Source organism: Ostrea edulis, chromosome 9, assembly GCF_947568905.1.
Source record: "Ostrea edulis chromosome 9, xbOstEdul1.1, whole genome shotgun sequence".
NCBI classification, from domain to species: domain Eukaryota; kingdom Metazoa; phylum Mollusca; class Bivalvia; order Ostreida; family Ostreidae; genus Ostrea; species Ostrea edulis.
This window is the reverse complement of record NC_079172.1, coordinates 13,051,325-13,076,226: the sequence shown is the minus strand read 5'-3', so window position 1 is coordinate 13,076,226 and position 24,902 is coordinate 13,051,325. Positions and strand designations below refer to the sequence as shown.

Below are 24,902 nucleotides of genomic sequence, written 5' to 3'. Positions count from 1 at the left end.
GGTTTGGCACTACTATTAATTAAATGATGCATATGTATAACCCCTTTTCATTTTTCACCATATGTTTTACAAACACTTCTGTTTTATATATATATATATGCCTTTGGCAGACCTGGTAACATCTTTTAATTGTGTGACAAGACCCTGTCATAGATTTTTCTTATGGCCAAAAAAGTAGAACAGATCACATTTTAATAATCTATTGATTTTTGTCAGTCATTTAAAAAATGAATTTCATTTTAATGCACTTTATGAAAAGCTACAGGTGTGAGGCATTGGAGTTCATTACAACTTGTAAAGATATCCGACAAAAGCATCGCGATATGTAAACATGGACTCAACTAAAAATGTAACCGTCTTTCAAATATTTTTGATATGATCAATTACATTAATATGAAGCATTAAAATAACATTTCAATTTTCCTATGACCTAGTTTCCCTACCTCCTTGGATTTGAAAATCCTTTACTATTCTGCTTTGAATATTCTTTTTCATATTTCATAGATTGAAATGAAGTAAGCCTTACTTAAAATGATCATCAGCACTTGGTAATATGGCCAGTCATCCCTTGTCTCCAAACTTGCATTGGTTATTTTATCTATGATGAAAGTATCTCTTATTTCTTTCAACATGAATAAATAAACTGTGTAAAGGTGTTCAAGTCTTATAAGACAAAACTACATATAGTATATATCATTAATCCCAGAATTCATCCATTGTCTTTGTATTGACGACAATAAACCCCATCATTAACACAACAGATCAAAAAGAAAAAAAGACATATTGTTTTTCAAACAATGTATTCTATAATTATAATACACATACAAAGTTTGACCTACTAATTAAGTTTAGATCATGGATCAATATTTCACAATGTTATTGAATATACACAGTATTTCATAACATATCTGCATACTCTAAAATAAAAATTCTGTAAGAGGAATATTTCTTCAACATTTTAGATTCTGTAATTTTGTTTCATTTATCATATTGTGTCATATATATCTGATAATTTTGAAGTTCAATGCATAGCATGATGATTTAATATATTCACAACCATGAAATGAACAAATGAAACAGCCTTCATATTTAACACTGACATCCAAGTCTTACAGATTAAATATTCTGGTAAGTAGTTTAAAAAGAAATGTATACTAGCTGTCTTTATCAGACATCTACCGTCAGTAGATCTGCACCATCTCTGGATTCATATCTTAGCGCCTCTGGCACTATAAAGGCAAAAGCACTAATTTACGATTTGCATTAAAAATAAGAAATTTTCTATTTCTCCATTATTATAGAACACAGTAGCACTAATTCATGATTACGCCATACAAGGCATCAGCAACAAGTGTACTGAATTTTATATCCGCTGAATCAAATACACTATTAATACACCATTACAGCATCTTCCAGTACTTTTCAATGATAGGCACATCCCAATTCATGAGAAATTTTCTCTGGAAAGTTATTCGAAACTCAGTAATTTCGAATTTGCAGAAATGGACACCAATGTTGACATACAAAAGAATACATACTAACAAAAAAAAAAATAACTTAAAAAAAAACTACATGTAAGAGGCAGTACTATCAGTAACCAATAACAAAAACAAAATGAACATTAAAGCTATTCATGAATAATAAAATCAAACAATTACAACTTTTTCTTGCATCCATGATTTTTCTACAAAACACTTGAATGTTGTTAAAAATTTAATGTATATAAAGGTCACCAATATCACGATGTAACGGAGTACAGTGGATTTTCCCTTGTGAATACCAGCAGGCATGAAGACAAGTAAAGCTAACATGTACATCACTCATTCAGAAGCAGAGTCACTGAAAGACTTCAAGTAAACAGGTCCCTTAATAACAGTTTTGAGAGAAAGAACTACTTCTGTTTCTTCCATTCATGCTTTTGATCAATCAACCTGCAATGGAAACAATCTCTTATGAAATATTTAAAACTTTGAAGGTACATTTACTGTTTCAAAAATGAAACTAAAATTTTGTCCACAATTTTTTATCTAATATACTAAATCTATTTGATGTTTTTTTGTACAGTTCATTCAGTCAAATGTAACAAAGGTACAACACAAGTATAAGTGGATGATATACATATGCATGCTTAAAGGCAATATAAGTGGGCTACCTTTTACACAGACAAATTATTGCATACGATGAACTTGTTCAATGTCCCTTTTGAGCTTCTTTGGCAGCTAATATAAGTGGCTGTAAATTGGCCAATGGCTTTGCTAATCGAAGGAAGGGGTGCTAAAATGAGAAGATTTAATTTTTTCATAACAAATTCTCTTCTAAAATTCTAAATGCAGTAAGAAGTGGAAATAATGCCATCACATCTGCTTTGATGTATAAAAACAAATCATACATTTCTCTATAACTTTTATAATAGTTATAGAGATGAATTTTCAAGCAGTACTATTCTTTTTCAATACTTCATAGCTACAAAATTAATTTTTGGTGTTTTAAATTTAATAGAACTCGTCTTACCTTTAAAAGTTCTGAAGCTGAAGCTCGTTTCTCTACATCAACCTCCAAACACTTATCAAGGAGATCTTGGAAGACCGGTGAGAGTTTGTGTTTTTCTTTAATTTCAGGTTTACCATTTGTTGCTATCAGATACAAAGCCTATAAAAGATAAAGGATATATAGAATATATTTATTACTTGTCTATCATCAACCAAAACATCTTTACAGAGCAATTTGTATACATTTATATTAAATTAAAAAATTTTGAATATAATTCATGAATATACACATATTTATAACCAACTTCCTGGGACAATCCAGTTTTATTCTATCACAGTGAATCAAGTTATTCTTGAATAAAGAACCTACTCTTAATGGATTTTCATTCAGATATGGGGGTTCTCCCTCAATCATTTCAATGGCCATTACACCTAAACTCCAGATATCCACTCTTGGACCATACTGTTTCCTGAAACACAAAATAAACATGAAAAGAGCCCCATCTGGTATTATACACAATGTACTCTCAATCTTTAAATCAAAATGCCCTAGAAGATATACTACAAAAAAGACTGATGTCTTGACAACAACCCTTACCTAGTAACGACCTCTGGAGCCATCCAATAAGGTGTCCCAACCATGGTTGACCTTTTGCTTTGTTCTGCAGATAACTGAGCACAAAACCCAAAGTCAGCTGCAAAGAAGAAAAATATACAGCTTTGTCTAAAACTGATCTTAACTTCCATTTCAGACATTTCTTGTTTACCTCAAAATGTGAAAAACTTACTGAGCTTAACGCTGCCGTCCATTCCCAGCAAAATATTGTCACTTTTTATATCTCGATGAATGACCTGGTTTTCATGTAAAAATTCTAATGCTTGTAAACACTGAAAATAGAATATTACAAATTCATTAGTAAAGTCCGATACTCTATGAAATATGCTTAAGTTTGAATATGATAAAAATGAAAAATTCTATGATGATGGAATGACAATTTTTCAATACCATGTCACATTACATGGTTTGTTCACTCCCCTTAGATCCACATTTAAAATGCCGAATCCCCAACATGAAATGCAAAGATAACGAACAGTGATTAATCTCATAACTCCCAAAAGGAATACAAAATAAAGAGTTGGGCAAACACAGACCCCTAGATATACCAGAGGTGGGATCAGGTGCCTAGGAGGAGTAAGCTCTATATCTTGATCAAGTAAACAGAGTAATCCATAGTCAAAACCATCCATCAACTTTTTCTTTGACATTGTTTCTTTCAAAGATGTTATCATAAAATGAGAAATTTTCACCCATTTCATTTTCATCTTGAATGATGCGCGAATTAAAAATTGGGTGAATCTAGATTAAATTCATCATCCTCAAGAAGTAATAAATAGATATGGGTAAATTCTTAACCAGAACAAATTGTTTGTAAATGTGTCCGAGTGAAAATTACACAAAGTAAAAATTTTCCAGTTTACAGTAACACTAGAAAAGGATGGTGATCACAAGATGTCTAAATTTTGACAAACGCTGGTACAAATTGATTGATTGATTGATTGATTGTTGTTTTTCCGCTACACTCAACAATTTTTCAGTTATCTGGAGGCGCCCTGTTTTTTTTTATTGGTGAAAGAGAGAACCCAGATACAATGTACCTCGGAAGAGACCACCAACCTTCGAAAAAAACTGGGAAACTTTCTCACTAATATCGGCGCGAGCGGGGATTCGAACCCGCGCCGACCAGAGGTGAGAGGCCGTGTGATTTTGAGCGCGATGCTCTAACCACTTGGCCACAAAGGCCGGTATAAAAAACAATCTAATCCAGTGTTACCTCTCTACACACAGCTGCTATCTGTCCCTCATCCATACACGTCTCCGTGACAACGTCTGTAAGAGATCCTCCGGCTAAATATTCCATGACAACCTGTGTAAACAAAATTTTAAAGTCAAGTTTCCTTCATTGATCAAACAGACACAAGGATAATTCATGCAAATGATCATGATACAGGTCTAGTGTGGGGATCTCTGGAGTTCAAATTTTACTATGCTGCACTAAGTAAAATGGTCAGTAGTGGCAAATGCCCCCGAGTCTCAAAGTAAAACTTATAGATCCACATTGTCAATTCCATCAGTGGTTGATTTTTCTATTACTTATATCAAACTGTTCTAAACTTCTAATTTAGATGGCATAAATCCAACCGTAATCCATTTCATCAAAACTTTAAAAGGAAACCTACGATATAGAATATTATGGTACATATACATTGTACATGCAGTTTTGTTCTGTGTTCATACATTCTTTAACAAAATTAGGAATAGTCAAGAACTTTGTTTTTGCATTGATATTGCACAATGTTAATTTTTTTTAACTTCAAAATTTTCAGAACCCTTAATACAAGTCCACATAAAAACGTATTAAAATGCAGAGTCCAGCTACTGAACTCTCTGTGAAATGCAGAGTCCAGTTACAGAACTCTCTGTGAAATGCAGAGTCCAGTTACAGAACTCCTTGTGAAATGCAGAGTCCAGCTACAGAACTCCCTGTGAAATGCAGAGTCCAGCTACAGAACTCCCTGTGAAATGTAGAGTCCAGTTACAGAACTCTGTGAAATGCAGAGTCCAGCTACAGAACTCCCTGTGAAATGTAGAGTCCAGTTACAGAACTCCCTATGAAATGCAAAGTCCAGCTACTGAACTCTCTGTGAAATGCAGAGTCCAGCTACTGAACTCCCTGTGAAATGCAAAGTCCAGCTACTGAACTCCCTGTGAAATGCAAAGTCCAGCTACTGAACTCCCTGTGAAATGCAGAGTCCAGTTACCAATCTCAGTTGCACAGTTTACCATTAAATAATATCCCCTATCACAAATAATTTCATTTATAAATGGGTTGCAACATAATATGAATAACATTTACATTCTGCTTAACACATTATTGACTAAATATTCAATGAGCTGATGCTACCTACCCATAATTCCTCTCCAACCAAGTAACTATCCAGATAATTCACAATATTGGGATTTTGGTTTTCCCGCATCACTAGAATTTCATTGATAATAAGTTCTTTCTTTGGCTGTTGAGATAAGTTCATTGTTTTTATGGCCACTTCTCTTCCGGTGGCTACCTCTATTGCTATAAACACAGTTCCTGACGCACTGAAATAGAAAAGCACAGAAATATTGTCAAATCCTTCATTTCATGTACTTTTTTTTTTTTTTTTTTTTTTTTTTTTTACATTTTCTAAAATTTTCATTGTTTTTGTCTTTGAATAAACCCTGCATGAATAAGACGATCTGAATTAATAAAGTTCCCACAATTTTTTTTTCGCAAACCACAAACATTTAATCTGATGAAAATAAGGGATTCTATTGGACATTCAATGAGGAAGTCTTAAACTTTAATTCTATTTTCACAATCAAGAAAGCATGGCTAATTCCAAACTTGAACAATACGTTGTACATTGAGAGCCACAAGAATATACTAGGACTCCGTCAGGTATAAATTGAACAGGAGATTCTGGTACATGCTGTTGATCAGAATACAGCTGAACTTCGGGATCTCAAACACAGATATGTGAAATACTATGAATATGTTAAGTGAGGCTGTGATCCAAGATGTTTTTACTATATAAATGATCATTAAAAAATGTGTAACGTCGAACACAGTAATCTAAAATACCCTGGTTAATTCAATTACCCTGGTTACCATAACAGTCCCAGGCCCTAAATTTACCTGCTTTATGTCAAAGGCATGCTTATTTTCCTCTATTAAATATGACTGTTAACTTCACTGACATCCATCCTGCATAGACTACCTTCAGATCTCATAGTTATCAAAAATTCACCCCCCAGCTAATCCATAATTATGTGCATTTGTATACATTAACTTTGTTTCTAATTATCAAGGACCTCTATATTTGATAACAGATTGGGTGTAGACAGGCATGCATATTGAATTACATCTCCTCAAATTTAAATGGCAACTATCACCGAGACAAACAATCCTGAGATTAATAAACAACTTTTACGATTATCACAACACATGTGACTTTTGACACGTTTATATATTATTTGGTCTAATTTGGTGCATGGTTCTAGTGTATAATTATTATTGATAACATTTTTCATTCATATTTATTTAATCTCATTCTTTTTTCTAGAACAATATTTCTGTCATTGTTTTTCTACAACATGCAGTTTGTCTTTATTTACTCAGTGCTTATCATATCCTGTTATGCCATAGTCGGTCAATCTCAGGATTGGAAACATGGAAATTGGAACAAGAAACACATGGGATAGTATGAGTACTACAAATTCACATCAAAATGAAATAAAGTTTAGCATTTTTTATTCTGTAATAATTTATCAACAAATTCTAGAATTGGTAAAATTTAGGGTTTATAAAAATGTACATATTTTTACAAATTCAAACCGTTATTGATTTGTTCTTTAGTCATTTTATATTGGACCTTGAATGGCAACTTCGATATCTGGAAACCTCCGATATAAAGGTTTTTGGCATTCACGCTAAGTTCGAGATAACAAAGTTTCAGGGTACGTTACAGTACTTCTCCCAGGTAAATTTTACAAGAGGCCCATGGGCCACATCGCTCACCTGAGTCACCTTGGCCCATATCTGAAGACTTTCCATATATATTTGCATGTAAAACCTTAGTTCCTATTATGGCCCCAACTACCCCTGGAAGCCACAATTTTTGCAAACTTGAATCTACACTATGTCAGAAAGCTTTCATGTAAATGTCAATTTCTTTGGCCCAATGGTTCTTGAGAAGAAGATTTTAAAAGACTTTCCCTATATTTGTATGTAAAACTTTGACCCCCCCCCCCCCCCACTGGTGGCCCAATCCTACCCCCCGGGAGCCATGATTTGAACAAACTTGAATCTGCACTATGTCAGAAAGTTTTCTTGTAAATATCAGATTTTCTGACTCAGTGGTTATTGAGAAGAAGATTTTAACTATATATTTGTATGTAAAACTTTGATCCCCCTTGTGGCCCCATCCTACCCCTGGGGGCCATGATTTGAACAAACTTGAATCTGCACTATGTCAGAAAGTTTTCATGTAAAAATCAGCTTTTCTGGCTCAGTGGTTCTTGAGAAGAAGTTTTTTCCTATATATTTGTATGTAAAACTTTGATCCCCCTTGTGACCCCATCCTACCCCTGGGGGCCATGATTTGAACAAACTTGAATCTGCAATATGTCACGAAGCTTTCAGGTAAACTTTGGCTCTTCTGGCCCAGTGGTTCTTGAGAAGAAGCTTTTTAAATGACCCCACCCTATTTTTGTGATTATCTCCCCTTTGAAAGGGACATGGCCCTTCATTTGAACAAACTTGAAAGCCCTTCACCCAAGGATGCTTTTGGCCAAGTTTGGTTGAAATTGGCCCAGTAGTTCTGAAGAAGAAGATAAAGTTGTGGAAAAGTTTACAACGACGACAGACAACGGACAAATTTTGATCAGAAAAGCTCACTTGAACCTTTGGTTCAGGTGAGCTAAAAATGTGTACTCTTTATGACCTTTTTATCAAGTTAAATCACCCGAACAGCCAATACTATCTCATGCTGTCAAAGCTTACCCTTGTCCAATCTTCTCCATTTTTGTATACTTTCTATTCGGATCACCAATAGTAACAATTGTCCGTAATTTTTCTAGAATTTCTTCATCTGTCATTTTCCGTTTCTTGGGTTTGTCATTTTTATTTGTAGCGATAGCACCATTAGCTTTTTCTTCTGCTTCAATTGGCTTTGTATACTAAAAAACAGAAAACAAAAAATGGTATATCATTGTTTAGTAATATTTGTCTTGCTACATACTTTTGTCAGTTAGGCTTTATCTAAAGGTTGCATAAATTTCTCTATGCAACAGACTTTGCTTCGACTCTTGGTATTATCTATATAATTTAATATTTCCATAAAAGTATTTATATGTACAGGCATCCTTACTTATTGAATATAGATTTTGATTTGCCTGAAATTGTGGTTTGCTTCAAAGATATCTCCTTTAAAGTAATTCCAGCCTAGTGTGATGTCATCAGATTTTGCAAAATCAATGATTCATGCTGATAAGAACATTAATATTGTTGGAATCTTTTCCGATACTTATTGTAAAAAATTCCTAAAACGCATATGGCCGAGTTGCAGTTTGGAAAATTATGCACGCTTGCATTCACGAAGTAAAAACATGCACATATTTAATATAGTTTATAAGTATGAAGCTTTGAATGGCTGCAATAGGTATTTAGTGTGATAATGACCTTGACCTTTGGATTTCAAAAGCAACATGAATCTTGAATGTCATCAGGATTTGAAGTCTGATAAACATGCACCAGCAAGTACATGTATTAAAGTTAAAGGCAAGCTCAAATCTACAGTATATAATGAAAAAGAAACCTTGACCTTTGACCTTTTGACCTCAAAATAAATTGGAACCTTCCTTTTTTGGATGTGATCAATATATGGAAGTCTGACAAAGACGCACCAAGTAGTATGAAAGTTAGAGACCGGACAAGCTAAAATCTATGGCATTTAGTGACAAAGTGACCTTGACCTTTTGACCTCAAAATAAATAAGTACCTTCCTCTTTTAGATGTGATCATGTTAAGTAAGTTTCACAAAGATGACCCTAGTAGTATGAAAGTTAGAGACCGGACAAGCTAATTGTGGACGCCGCCCGCCCGGACGCCCACCCTTCGTCAATTTAAAAGCCAAGATTTGCTACGCAACTTGGCTAAAAACCTTGTTAAACATGAAATGATTTAAATATCCAAGTCATTTATGAATAATCGATATGTTTCAAAATATTGAATCCAAGGGCAATAACTCTGTTTTCATAATTTCTTTATCAGGTCCATTATGCAAAAGATTTTCTTCATTTTTCACAGAATATATTTCACAGTATATCTTTGTAAAACAACGGTTTCATGAAATTATTACGATTACTACTACATTGTTATAATTAGTTTTGGTGAAACTTTGATATTTTAAATGCTGTTCATGGAAAATTGCAATTTTTGACATTGATATGTCTTTTCGTGTGTGTATGTCTTTGTTTTGTCTAGTCGGATGGGTGTGGTTTACTTAAAATGATAGACTTTGTTTTATCTGGTAGGTGGGTGTGGTTTACTTACAATAAACTTTGTTTTGTCTGGTCGGATGGGTGTGGTTTACTTACAATAAACTTTGTTTGTCTGGTCGTGTGGGCATGGTGGGCTTAAAATAGACTTTGTTTTGTCTGGTCGGGTGGGTGTGGTTTAATTACAATAGACTTTGTTTTGTCTGGTCGGGTGGGTGTGGTTTACTTACAATAGACTTTGTTTTGTCTGGTCGGGTGGCGATGGGAGGTGGAGCCTCCTCCTCTTCTTCCTCTGAGGCATGCGTTGCTTGCTCCACCTTCTGCTAAAAAAAAAAGTGAAATTTTTCCTATAATATCATATAATACACTTATGGAGAACCTGTACAGAGAAGTATCTCCGTAATTCATCAGAACTGATTAGCATAAATCTGCCAATTGTGTCAAAATGTAATAGATTCATTAAATTTTTTTTTATCACAACCTTGCAAATCAACTACATTGCTGAATATATACAAGTAGTTTTTATTCTATAAAAAAAAAAGATAAAGATTATAATAATTGTAAATTCAATTGTCCCACAAATTACAAAAAAAAAATTAACAGCAAAATAGTCAGATTTATAAGCAAATGTATGATTTGTATACATGCATGCCTTGGTGGAAGAGTAATATTTCATTAAATGCAGATATGGACAATATAAATTGAATTTGACTGACTGCATCTGTCATACTCGATCACTCTGTACAGTGACTTACAGGTGAGATGACAACATTGTTGGAGAATTTAACAGTGACTTACAGGTGAGATGACAACGTTGTTGGAGAATTTAACAGTGACTTACAGGTGAGATGACAACATTGTTGGAGAATTTAACAGTGACTTACAGGTGAGATGACAACATTGTTGGAGAATTTAACAGTGACTTACAGGTGAGATGACAATGTTGTTGGAGAATTTAACAGTAACTTACATGTGAGATAACAACATTGTTGGAGAATTTAACAGTAACTTACAGGTGAGATGACAACGTTGTTGGAGAATTTGTCTGAAAGTGTTGGACGCATGGAATCAGCACCTGCAATGAATGGAATTCTAGATTTAGTCACATCTGATTGTCATTTACATACCACATCATCATTAAATAATTCAGCTGAAATTTTTTTCGTATTCCTAATTTACTAATTAATGAATAACATGTTGTTTTACACTGATATCACAACTTGATATATTTTCAATATCAAGAATACCAAAATACTGTAGAACCTAATATTACACAAGTACTTCATTTGATAAAATCGCAATTCAGTGACAATTCATAGAACATAAAATCCCGAGTGCTTTACTCAGTCAGACTTAATTCCATCTAAATTCAAGAAAATGAAATCAAAGGAGATAATTTTGTGAGGAAGACTTCTTGAACATGAAAATTAATTGTCCACGTAATCTACAGTTGCAGTGGGCAGTTTGCGATCTTTTGGTGTCCTGCATCACCCCTACTTACTTGGTGTCCTGCCTCGCCCCTACTTACTTGGTGTCCTGCCTCGCCCCTACTTACTTGGTGGCTTGCCCCACCCATACTTACTTGGTGGCTTGCCCCGCCCATACTTACTTGGTGGCTTGCCCCGCCCCTACTTACTTGGTGGCTTGCCCCGCCCCTACTTACTTGGTGGCTTGCCCCGCCCCTACTTACTTGGTGGCTTGATGTTGGTCATGTACTTCATCTTAGGTTCTTGCTGCTCTTTATTCGTGGCATCGTAATAATTCAGGACGTCCAGGACAGCCTGAGGATTCTTCTTCTGCTCCATCTTTGAGATGTTGGATTGGGACAGAAGCTTGGCCCAGGACTCGGGCATCCCCTGAGATAAAGGGCAACAAGGATCATAAAACAATGAGAAGCATCTACAACCTAGATAATACAAACACATTCATGTGGATATGTTTAGAAAACAGGGTGGTGGATAGCAGTATGAAGACGCATTTACAGAATCCAATTATAGAACGAGTCACATGTTCCAATGAGAAAAATAGAGCGAGTCACATGTTCCAATGAGAAAAGTTGATTTGTTAATGAAGTGAGTGTGTATGTAACTTTCTACTTTTATTCATAATGATCTTGACCCCAGATCTAGTGATTCCAATAAAAGTTATCCTCCAATGTATGAAGATATATTTTGCTGCAATTTTTCACTTATTGTGCCAAACTTCAGACTCACAGCGGGGTTAAGGAGTCCTGAGTAAAATAACAAGTAATAACAGCATATTCAAATTAAATTAAAATTCTTCCACGTGTTGCATATTTTTAGTAAAAATCGTTGGTCAATACATAAACATCGCATCATGTGAGGAAATCCCTTGCTTAACTATTATGTCATCATACAAGTGATGTAGAGCTATTTTTATCTGCTAGACTTTCAGTTGTTTATCACCTCGGTACAGGTGAAAGTTGCACTAAAATCATTTGCAGTTTGGGCTTGATATGTCGACATTGATATGATGAATTTAAAAAGTGATCTGGACTGGTACAATATCTTCTCATTATAGCAATTTCCATAATCTCAACTCAAATGTTGGGCATTTCCCACATTCACTGCCAAATCTTATCTAAACGAGGCATAATATCCTACTTTCCATATCAAAATCCTAAATCTGCAATTAGTTACCTTTAAGAATATGCCTTGATCGAAATAAAATATTGTCATCTTTCATCTGTGCCAAGTCAATATGTACGCACATTGGTTTTTTCTTTATTCTAAATGACAATGCACATGGGGGGTGGGGGGGGTGGGGGGGGGGGGCGATTTCAAGGTCACAATGTAATATTTAAACATATACAGCTTAAACACTGGATAACAGTAGTAAATAGCAAGAAAATATTACGACATTTTCCCTGCGATACAACTATAGACCTGTACGTCGTGACGTACTTTTATATTGTGACGTCATATAGTGTGAAGTGCACTGAGATACATTTTATGATGTTTGTTTTAACTTTACTCAGGACACATTAACCCTGCTGTGCTATCAAAATTAGCATTTAAATAATTTTAGCCATATTATTACTGTTAATCCCCAATCAATATAGGATATTTTCCTCATCAGTAATACTTCACTATAATTTTAATCAGATATAAGGTTATCCCAAGAAACCTAATTGTTGGTCATCGTCGCCCAATTTACAATTTATATATATATTTAAAAAACTCAATTTTCATCATAGATATGTAACTTTTTTTTTAATCCTCAAGTGCGTCAAATTTCACTTTAAACATAGGGTTTCTTATCACAAACATCAATACTACATGCTGTACATAAATGCTGTGTACTATACAAAGAACTTCAATTTCTTGCTGAGCCAATTATGACATTTTTTGCCTAATCCTACACTTGACATGCAGCAATTAAAACCACCTCTCTCCAAGAACAAAGATGCAAGTCAACAGTGTTCGGCTCTTGACACACAAACTGTCCTGGCTGGTTCACACCCCTCACGTGACTGCACATTTCCTACTTCTTTTAAATAAATACACTGATCTTGTGATCTGATTACTTCAATGTGATACGAGGACTTTCCATTTTCTCAATTGGAAAAACTTCTACAAATGTTACACAATAGTGCAAGTTTCCTCTTCACTTGCAAAACCTTTCATAACATTCAATTACATGTAATCTAGAAGCTTCCTAGATACCAACCGTGAACTCTCCAGTGTGGGGGTCAAAGCCCACATGTACTGTGTGTTCAAAGTTGGAGGGATTCGAGATGATTGGCTTCTCATTTTCTTTCAACTTCTTTGCATTTGAACCTAAAAATAAAAATATATGTATCTTAAAACCATCCATCAATCATATAAAATTCATACTTTTATACATTTCAAAATCTTGCAGTTTATCTTGTTTAATCTGGAATATACGAGGGCTGTTCGATATGTAATGTGTATTGTACTACAGCGTGATAACGCTTTGCACAATTTTGTGGATGATGATACGCTTGAATAGCTCCATTCAATACCTTTCCAATGGTATAAACACGAGCCTTCAGCTCCACATAGTTTTAAACTTATAATCATTTCAATAAAGTCAGTTGTTGATCACCGTTTTAAAAATGGTTGGGAAACGGGTTGAGAATATTGAAGAAATTAGAGCTTATATAAAAGTTCACACAAAACTCAGTCATTCGGTAATACAGATTTTTACTGAATTGGGGGAAGTTTATGGGTCTGATAAGGTATCTTATGAGACAGTTTGTAGGTGGAGAAAAAAATATCTGACTGGCACAGAGTCCGTCAAAGATGCAGCAAAATCTGGCCGACCTGTGACTGTAACAGGCAAGGCAAATGTCTCAAAAGTCAGGGAAATGATTGAAAGTGATGGCAGATATACGATTCGTGATATTGCTAAAGCTGTTGGCATATCACTATTACGGGTGCATTTCATTTTAAAGCGTATTTTGAAAGTACGAAAGATTTCTGCCAGATGGATACCGCATATATTGACAGATGACCAAAAACGGGTATGAGTACAAACTGCTAAGCAATTGCTCAAAATGTTTCCCAAATTCAATCAAAGACAATTTGCAAACATTGTTACTGGTGACGAAACATGGGTTCACTATTTCAAACCAGTATGAAGAATTGAAAACAAAACATGGCTAACTAAACACGGTAGAAGGCCTGTAGTTGCCAAAAGAACCATAAGCACAAAGAAGGTTCTTTATTGCATATTCTTCTCATGTGATGGTATAGCCGTTCAAATTCCGGTGTCGAAGGGCAAAAGTGTTACAAGTCGGTATTACCAATATGTTATCAAAAACAATGACCTGTGTCAGGATTTAGGCATGTTTGTCTATTTCATGATAATACTCCATCACATACACCTGAGCTTGTGAAGCAATTTTTGAAGTCGGAGAAGGTTACCGTCTTGCCACACCCACCATACTTTCCAGATCTAGCCCAACGCGACTTTTTCCTTTTTCCAAAACTTAAAAAGTTCTTATCTGGTCGTCGTTACAAGTCCCGACAAGCCCTTGGCTCAGCCATCAGGTCTACCTAAATCAGCGTACTGTGACGCATTTCAGAAATGGATTCAGAGATTGAAATTATGTATTTCAAACTGCGGAGAATACTTTGAAGGGAGGTAATGTTCATTTCACTATTTGAGTCGAATGCTTTTGAGATATCGTACAATACACGTTACATATCGAACATCCCTTGTATGCATTCATGAATTTTGGCACCAAAATTTGAATTAAATCATAAAATTCAATTCAATCATAAAATATCTTTTATTCCAAACGTTGCCTACACCAAATTCATGTTTTGATACAAAGCAAGTCTAGTTCTGATGAGAATAAACCCCACATAACAAACAAATACAATATAAATACCACATTATGTGGGGACCATTTTTTCCCAATAGATAACCATGCATGATTCTATAGTTCTGAATCATGTAGCTGCAGAACTGCGTCTCTCTCTGAGAAAATAATGATGATCAACTAAGGATTGGCTCTGCAGCGATGTTTTCATAGGGATGTAATTTTATAGTCTCTGTATGATTGAAACATTATATGTATATGTCATTGAGCTTTAAAAGTCATTAGAAATAGAGATATACAGTAAATCCACGAAACCTGATCCCTCACACAATATAATTCCAAAGAAATTAATAAAAGAATGCTCAACACGATTTTTATGACACATCTGTTCAAAGGTTCAAACCTGAAAGCCTATTGGATCCACCACTCATTCTCCTCTGTAGAGTAGTGAGAGCATGGGACAAGCTTGATCTCTTTTTCTCACTCATGACTTAATTTCACATTTTTCTCTCATGAACTTTAAATCCAACAGACAACATACTTTGAAAATAAAATCCACAGAATCGATCACTTATTGGCACCAAATCTTGTAGGAATTGCTCACACACCTTCTTTCAGCAGAGTTGAACTCTTAACAAGCACAGGATGAGGACAACATGACTACAGCGCTACTAGAGAGGGGGGCAATTGACAAAGGCAACAGTACTGCTGCAATACAATGATTATCCCATCAAGTGCTTTGTGAATATATTGAGAGACAGCATCACATGGCAAACTTTAAACACACCTCACCAAATTTTCTACTAAATTCTACAAAGATCATGGAATTTTGGATTATGTCTCCTCTTAACCCGATGACCCCAAAACACTTCTAAACTCATTAATATCAAAACTTCTGTGAGTACTTTTACAGTGTGGATTATAAACAATATATTGGATGCAGCCCGTGTATCAAATTCCTAGAATTCTGGTTTCCATACTTTTGTAAAGAACAAACATTTGTCACCCCCCACACTATCTTTAAGTGTGTACATGGTATCAATCAGCTTAGAGAGGAACCGCATGCCTCTGACAAATTCAGCCATGTGTGTTATGCTGAATATGAAATAAACATGACAGACTTGTACATTTCACAAAGGTCTCATAAGGAAGATCAAAAAACATCATCAAAATGTGTTCCTTCCTGCTGAATGCAGTCTGGCTAGTAGAGAGAAAGGACTAAAAACAGTTTATTAAAAGCAGATAGAATTGATTAAATGATCAGAGCGAAGGCATTTACATCAAATCAATTGCAAGAAGTCTGCATCGACTTTTTTTCCCCACTGCAGTACTCCTTGAAAACATCTTTTTGCATTAATGTCAGAATCACTTCAGCTGTTGATGTGCAGAGGTCAAAGTTCCATGTTCAGATTATTATCTTTGCATCAGAGATAGCTATAAAGTTCATTCACATGCAGTAAAAAACATGTATTTCAGTTCCAGGGCAAAAGTCATCAGGCAAAATACAAACTCCATGTGATTTTAGAAGCCTAATGGTTGAAGGTTTGAAAACTGTAATTCTAACTTTTGTACAATGTGGAACAAATGGTTGTATATTTCTACAAAGCAGAAGATGCCATGTCCTAATTCTGCAGACCAAGACATGAATAAAGTTTTCTTCAGACATGATTAACAATCATTTGTTTGTATAATCATTATTGGAAGACCTTACAGTATAATATATTGTCTGAGCTCTCTAATATTTTTTTTTATCTTTCTAGCTAAACTAAGAATGAAATTACAATTTCAATCACATGCTGGAGTTCTCCTATGTGTTATTTTTCAATATTCTCTGTAAATGAGTTAGAACAATGTACAGCTTTCAACAGATGACATATTCCAGTGCCATGGATGTCTTACTTTTGGGAGTTTTTGTCTTTTTTCTTTCATCAGGTTCCTTTGGCAGTGGTTTGTTTTCTTGTGGCAAGTTTCCATCCCTGAAAAACAAATGAAACCACATCATTAACACCTAGAGTTTATATTTAATCTCACACCACTTCAAACAAAAGCACTCAGAGGAAACAGATACTGCAACTGGTATAAATGTTTCATAACTTGGATATGTTCATTCTCTGAAGCAGCCAAGTTTTACTATAATTATCCCTTTCATGATGTCACTAAACAAATCATTTGAGAAAAGTGTTTAGATTGAGCTCTTTTTTTTTTTTAGATCAGAAAACACGCTCTAGCAGTATATCTATGAGAAACGTAGTACATGTTGTAATGCCGGAGAATAGTAGTAATGCTAGTACTGTCTGTAAAACACAAAATAAAAATGCTTCAGCCTGGAGTGAAAATGACTTCCCATAATTCAAGACAGCATTTGATTTTCTGAGCAATTAGTTTTATCAAGATGTCTGTAGGGGTTCCCCACTACAGGGTGTGCATCTGTTCTAAACACACTAACATTCCGGGCATAACTGCCACGAAAATCACCAGATACAGAGTATCTATTATCCAATTGTAAAAGCTTTCATATTTCAGTAGGTGATGTAACAGTGTGCATGACTGGATCACATACATGTAGACACTGGGTGTACAATGTTTTCTTTGTACAGAGAACTGTACTTCTGCGATTAGGGTCATATTACATCAACTGACCTGAAAACTTACATCATGCAAACACACACTCACAACATGCTACAGAAATCTGACATTGTCTTTGTTGTAATGTTTGTAAACTTTGACATTACTTAATCAAAGGATAATATATGGTAAGGGTTTTATTTGCCCACCAAATTCAACATTGCGCTCTTGTTTCAAAATTATGAGTCTTTTCTGCAAGAATCCCAATGCATCTCAGTTTGTAATTCTCAATTTAATCCAAATGCAGTTGAACCCTAAATATGACACCATAAAACACATTGTTTTGACAACATTTTCGGCATAAGATATAAACATTTAATTTTTAATACAGTTTTTTTTCTCTAGAAAACTTCAAGAACAAGCTTGTCAGAACTAACGTCATATCTATATCATAAATTTATCTTTTCAGTCAGTAACACATTTCAAAGTTAAATGTTTGCATGCATTCTATGTTTCCTGAGAGAAAAAATGTTCATCAATCTCCCACATTTTACTGAATTTGAGTAAAATTGAGCAGTTGTGTCACTTTTGATTGTATTATAATCCAAACTGACTGTCAATATCAGAGATAAATTATGAAATAAAAGTAGATTTAGTCATCCTTGAAGCTTTAAAATTCTGATTTTTACAGGGTCCCATAAATTTAGGCTGTTATCATGCCTTTCCCTGCCCTCACTGTTCACCCATAACATTTAATCCTTATTTTAATTCATCCACAACATGGCAAATATAATATAAATGTTGTAAGGTAAACCTCCTTGATCCGTCTTTTATTCACATTTCATTATACAAATCAACAGTCAAGGACAACAATACATGGTCTGTCAATCAATGACAATTATGATGATGACATTATTTTATGGTACAAATGTATGTACTAAAACAAGAGTTCTGTTGTGGTCCTTGCTTATTATCTTTATCAATAATGGGTGGAACAGGTATTTAAGCTAAGCATGATTTTTCACTCTTTCAGCAGCTTTTTATTGGCTGCACTAATACTATCCCCCATCCCCTCACTGTTCATGCAGCATTTAGCGGCATGTACACAAAAGGACTGTATACAAATCGTAATGTTTCACTTTCATTTAATATCAGACATTTATTGCATCACCATGGTAGTGAGGGAGATATGAAGATTTATTCACCCAAGAAAAATCATATTCCCCGAGGGCAACGCATGAATAAATCTTCATATCTCCTGAACATTCATGCAATGAATTGTTTATTATACCGAAACAAAGCAAGACTACAAAAATGCATTTGAAATTAGAGTCCGCTCATCTATACATTGTATGTAGCTGAGATCGCCGTAATTGTTAACACCGCACCATCAACGCATTAGAAGGTACAAACAACAAAATACAGAGATATGATAACCAGTTTTCGTATTTCCATTCTCCTTGAATGCTGATTTACTTGCTTGTTTTTGTACCAACCCAAATCAGGCGATTTAACTGTGTATCAGAGATCCACATATTTTGTGCCTTATGAACTATGAAAGTACAATGACGCGGACTTATTGTGATGTCACAATAAACTAAGTCTACCTTGCCGTAAAATCTATGGAAAATGCACGAGGTTGCTGAAGGGGTGAAATATGATGGGGAGATATGATGTTTTATGACTGTCTAAATGGATCAGTTTACGTGTTGCAAAGAATTCTCATAATGAGGTATAATAATATGAGTTTGCTCTGAGTATTTTTTCTTTATTACTGAAGAAGTCAAGTTAGAAACATATCTATGCTTCTGAAAGCAGAAAGATCAATGCTTTTTTCACTAAAACTAGTGTGTTTATATTATCGTAAATAATTTATGGTCATTTGAGTGAACAGCAAGTACAAACTAATCACTACGATGACATTCGCTGAAGACTGTGTATTACGATCACATTCACTGAAGACTATGTGTAAACAGCAAGTAACATTTAACGACTACTCATTCTAAATAACATTTTGTTGTGAATATGAATTTGTTAAAACGAAGTTTAACTACAAATAGATGCCACCATGGAAAAAGTGTGTACCTTTTTTTTCTCACTCCTCATCCAACAGAAGCATACACATGACATCTGACTACCACATATTCCTAGATATAATACAATAGACAGTTCTCACCTTGTACTAGTATGCCTCACAGGTGGGGCTGGAGGCTTCTCCACTTCATCAAAGCTGTCGGACATGGTCTGCTGGCTACCTCAGCACCAGTCAACTCTTCCCCGGCATCAACAGGCTCAGAACCCACCACTCTGGAAAATCAACATGACTCAGTCTCAATGACCAATTATCAAACATTGTGTCATCCCTGATAAAGATTGGACAGGAATCCACTTTTCCTCTTTATATTGATTCCACTGTTTAAAAATAATAAAAACTGAGTACCTTTACACACTTAATGATGAGACTTTCAATACTTGACTGCATGGAATCAATATTGTGATTCATGTCTTTTTACCAGATCTTTCGCTCTATACAACAGATATCAAGTTTTTACACCATTAAAACCAACAGAAACTACCGATGAACTACCATGACATTGTTATGGCATAGAGCAATTTACTGGTAATAGAAATATTTAGTAAAAAACCCATGTATTCAAAGAAACAAATCACTGCCAATCAGAAGAAAACAAACCTGAAAGGTTTTGTCTGCTACTGGGAAAATTTAGGAATGTTAATGTACTACCAGTGGAATAATGTCAGTTAGATCCTCCTTCCTTTAACCAACCTACAGCACCGTTACACAATCCAGTCATTTAAATAAATCTGCCCATCCTCTTGTCATCTAACACAGAAAGCCACAGTGTTAAATTCCAAGGTATTGAAATAAAAAAAAAACCAAAAAACCGAAACACGCTTAATAAATTGTATGCACTTGTACTCCAATGCACAGGAAACAGGTGTAACAAAGCAGTTAAAATTGAAAGTTAAATGGTCTTCTTTCCCCTCTGGTCAAACCTCTTGACCCAGTATACCTTCCATCACTTTTGTGCAGTTTGAAGCTCACTGCCAATGTAAATAAGATCGACTATATAAAAAAAGCTTAGAGTATGAGTCATCTCTCCGGAGCAGTGCATATTATTGATGAGTCGTTATCATTGATCTGGTGCTCGTGGTGTGTTCCAGGATTTGTGAATTCTAAACCCACCAATAGCCAAGGAATTTTTGATAAAAATGGCAATTAGGCAAACATATCTAGAGAAAAAAAGGAAGAAAGAAAAAGGAATCCCACTTATGCAATGATACAGGAAATTTAAAAAAAAAAAAATCAAGTATCATGCCTGACTAATTAATTAATCAACACTGACATACTTTACTAGTATTATCAGACAACTTGGACTAGTATGGTTAATTTTAAAACACAATTTCTTTCATTATTGCGTTGTGTTATTAAAAACTTATATCATCCCATACCCTGACATATCAACAAACCATAAATCTCATGCATTGTCTTTCCACAGGACTTTTGTGACAATTCATGAAATGGGGATCTGTTATATAATTCCTTACTTTGGTGTTGTTATGTTAGTCTGATGGCCCAGTTTCCAATCGCAGGAAATCTGATCAATAGTCATGACTCATCTCGCTGTTTGCAGAGGATCAGCCCAAAGATTATGAGCAACATTTACAGAAAGATGGTCAGCATTTTCCATCTTTACATCACTACATTGATAAAAATACTGTATTTCATTGGATACCACCTTGAACATACATACATTTCATTCATGATCCAAACTATGAGACTTTTCAAGACATCAATGAAGATTATAAATGTATATGATGCATACTCATGTGTATCTACATAGTTTAAGGTATAATATAATGCAAATATATAATTCAAAATACCACTGAAATTTGTATAGAGAAGAAAAAAAGAAAAAGATTCTGTATTAGAGAAAATTGCAAATATTATATATTTTGAAATCTCAAAATTCAACTTTTCTTGACATGAATTTTTCAGGTCTAATCCATACCTCAAGATCTTTGTCATTATTTCTTTAATTAGACAGATCAACACAGCAAGATTACAAGCAGTGCTGGGCTTAAAACTCACTTTTTATGTTACCAGTCCAGCTGGACTGATGGGATACAATTTCAACCAATCAAACAAATTACCAAGGATAAAAATAAATATAAAAATTACCAGTCCATAGTTTTCCAGAAATTATTAAAGATGTTTGATTTCTGTTATTTGATATGCCTCAGAGAATATTGTAACAGCTAGTATGTGAGATCTATATTTACACTAATCGGGTTTCCCCGATATATACAGAGGACTGTACAAATGTGCAAGTAAGATTCGACAAGTGAGTTTTGCAAAATGAAGTTTCAGAAAATTGACCAGACTGACTGTAGTCAGTCTGCCAAACGTTTAACCAGTTATGGACTGATAGGCATATGTTAACTTCAAGCCCTACAGAGTGACTTTTGTTTTAGTGATGCCAAGATTTAAATTCTTACAGCTAAAACTGCAGCCTCCGATCAGTATATCATTTGCATGATTCATAAGTATTACTGTCATGGAAGCTTGGCAGTACATCCAATGATCACCAAAAATGGTTGGAAAACAAAATTATTACACTGAATGACAATTAGGGATGCACAAAAATGTTGTGCAGGTTTATACTTACATTGACATAACATAATATAATGATATCTAAGAGTAATCAAAATGAAAATGCATAGGCTTGCAGCATTTTCCCCATTTCATACACAACATTTATAATAGTACTATGCTATTTCATCCTTCATCATTCTCTTAAAATGTTAAAAGCACTTAAACAATGAATATACACACGTCGAAATATCCATATTTTTAAAGACAGCTTCCTTCTGTCAGAGTTTATGAGGTTAGATAGCAATCAAAAGCATAGAGTCCCTCACTATCTGAAACATCAGCTTGTTTGTGTGTGTCATTTACAAGCACTTTATCTCCAGTGCTTCTATCCATCTAGCCATACAAAATAACCAGCCACCCTGCATTGCACTGGAGTATTCTATGCCTTTCATCAGCATCAGCCTTAACCTCTTTACAGAAGGATTCTATTTCAGTTTGGAAAAAAATCAACACTAGGCTAAAACAAAGAAACCTGTTTGACACATCTATCTTAAAACAGATAAAAATAGCCTCTTTCAAATCAAAGTACAATTATTTGGAAAGGCTGCATTGCAAATATACAATAGCATATGCTTTTTTTCCTCATTCTTTTTTATCAATGTCAATTAATAAAACATTTCTCTATATTCGGATATAAATGTCCATAAATTGTCACAGGAAGAACTGAAAAGACACACTAGAAAGTTCTTTTTCCCTGAATTAGAAAGATTCAGAGGCATTGGGGCTCTATTACTGCCCTATTTACCTAAAATTCTAACCTAATTTTTATTCAGTCTTTTATGTTTTCAATTGAAGCATTAATATCAATGAACATCACATGTATGGGAATGCTTTTTTTTTTAAAAACTCTTCCATTGTTTTTTTTATGTTATTATGATGTCATGAATTACATGATTGCACTCGGATTTTGTCAATTTGACTAGATAAGCACAATGATGCAACAGTTTCTTTTGGCTATTTTAAAATACTCTTAAACACACTCAAAATGGAACTTTCAAATGATGTTGCTTTTTGAATTGACTTTAGGAATAAAAGTCTAGGTTTACATTATGGCTGAATATAAACAATGGAAACATAGGATAATCATATTATCTGTGAAAAAGCCACCCATGAAAAAATCACCCATGCTTTCATTGTTCATATATCTCCCGAAATATAAATGACCTTACTAGTAATATGTTTTGTAGTAATACAAAGGTTTTTAAATGTGGATAGGTTAGTGCTTTTAGTCAGTGAAAAAAACAATACACTGAAACAATGAAATGTAACTGTCGTCTACCGTTAAATTTTTGTTGTCTTGGTTTAATGTGATAATGCACACACATATATAAGTATTAATAAATGCTACTTAGGTTCTTTGTAATAGGATTCTGAAAGTTTGCATATTTACCATAATCTAAAAACTTGAAATATTTCACCCATGTAAATTCATTACATTATTGTCCCTACTTCTTCCTACATAAGAGATATTTCAAGTGCTGCTAGAGTCTACATACATTCATTCTTTTATGAGGGCTAAGACAACAAAACTGGGTCACTATTTCAACATTATCATATCGAAACCCAACCTTACTGTTTTTATGAATTTGTAACAGGAAGAGAGAAAATGCAATGGACCAGACTGGAATTCGAACCTGGGCCCCCTGAATCTCTAGTCAGACACTCTACCAACAGAGCTTGGCCAGTGATTAAACCCATCTGACCACCACATTCATCCCTCCTTAAATGTCGTCACACCTTAAAGACATCAACCCACGATCTCTATCCCCTGGCAGGAATTTTCAATAGTCAGTTCCTGGGGCTGGTATAAGGCACCAAATGCAACAGGAAGAGAGAAAATACAATGGACCATATTGGGATTCAAAACCAGGCCCCCTGAATCTCTAGTCAGGTGCTCTACCTAGAGCTATCTGGCCACCAGCGTTTGAGTCCATCCAACAGCCACATTCCTCCCTCCTTAAATATCTTCACATCTTGAAGACATCGACCCAGTATCTTTATCTCCTTATAGGCATTTCCACTAGCCTAGTGCCTTCCAAGAGCTGGCCCATGGCACTAAGTGTAGTAAACATGGTAAAGGAAGGGAAAAAAAATTGGGGCTGGACTGAGAATCGAAAAGGTCTGGTCTGTTGCATTTTCTCCCTTACAAATTTATCAACAATGTGTCATTCTGGGTGTCATAATTTTAACAGGAATTGGTTGAAACTACAAAGAATAAATAGGCTAAATCCCCTTGGTAAGTTTACCCGGGCACGTAATTGTAATTTAGCAAGTAGGTAAATTTTATATGATTAGGCACACGGTGGGAGGTCAATCTTGTATCTGTCGATATATCTCTGCAACTACCATAACTTACACATAGTTCACAACGTGTTATTCTCAGAAATGTGAACGCCATGCTATGTAGTTCAACACCTGACAATAACACGACGGTCTCTTTGTACTTTATTTACTAAATAGACACCGGGCCGTGTCGAGTCTTCCTTATACGGCTGTTCCTCTCCCTAATTTTACAGTTTTCTCATTCTTAAGGAAATAGAAACACCATATCGTAATGAAACTGAAACAAGATCGTACTTACTTACTTCTTAAGTGTATGACTAATTATTGAGAGTTGAACAAGTTCGCCGACATTTCCTCTGACTCTTTTCCTTCGTTAACCAAGATGGCACCAAAGTCTCGTTTTCGCGAGATTGCAATTTGAGGGAAAGTTTCAAAACATTGTCAGTTAAAATACGTGGTATCAAGGTACTAAATAAAAAAAATAAA

General features: G+C 34.7%; 1 protein-coding gene across 13 annotated transcripts; it reads right to left on the bottom strand.

The window, feature by feature from the left end:
* Positions 1 to 783: 783 nt before the first annotated feature.
* LOC125659314 (serine/threonine-protein kinase PAK 3-like) lies at positions 784 to 24,902 on the bottom strand. Of its 13 annotated transcripts, none has more exons than XM_048890949.2 (17): positions 20,151 to 20,778; positions 19,899 to 19,984; positions 19,635 to 19,765; positions 16,793 to 16,869; positions 13,273 to 13,382; positions 11,273 to 11,438; positions 10,596 to 10,657; positions 9,813 to 9,905; positions 8,087 to 8,262; positions 5,457 to 5,643; positions 4,322 to 4,414; positions 3,278 to 3,377; positions 3,088 to 3,184; positions 2,860 to 2,959; positions 2,512 to 2,649; positions 2,153 to 2,274; positions 784 to 1,931 (listed from the first exon to the last, which is right to left on the bottom strand). In XM_048890949.2, exons 3-16 carry the CDS (start codon positions 19,697 to 19,699, stop codon positions 2,191 to 2,193), a joined length of 1,548 nt encoding a protein of 515 aa, XP_048746906.1. In that variant the 5' UTR covers positions 19,700 to 19,765; positions 19,899 to 19,984; positions 20,151 to 20,778; the 3' UTR covers positions 784 to 1,931; positions 2,153 to 2,190. The 13 variants fall into 13 exon arrangements, with proteins under 13 accessions (XP_048746906.1, XP_056004544.1, XP_048746902.1 ...); XM_056148569.1 differs by having other exon boundaries at positions 9,813 to 9,902; XM_048890945.2 differs by lacking the exons at positions 19,899 to 19,984; positions 20,151 to 20,778 and adding an exon at positions 24,719 to 24,902.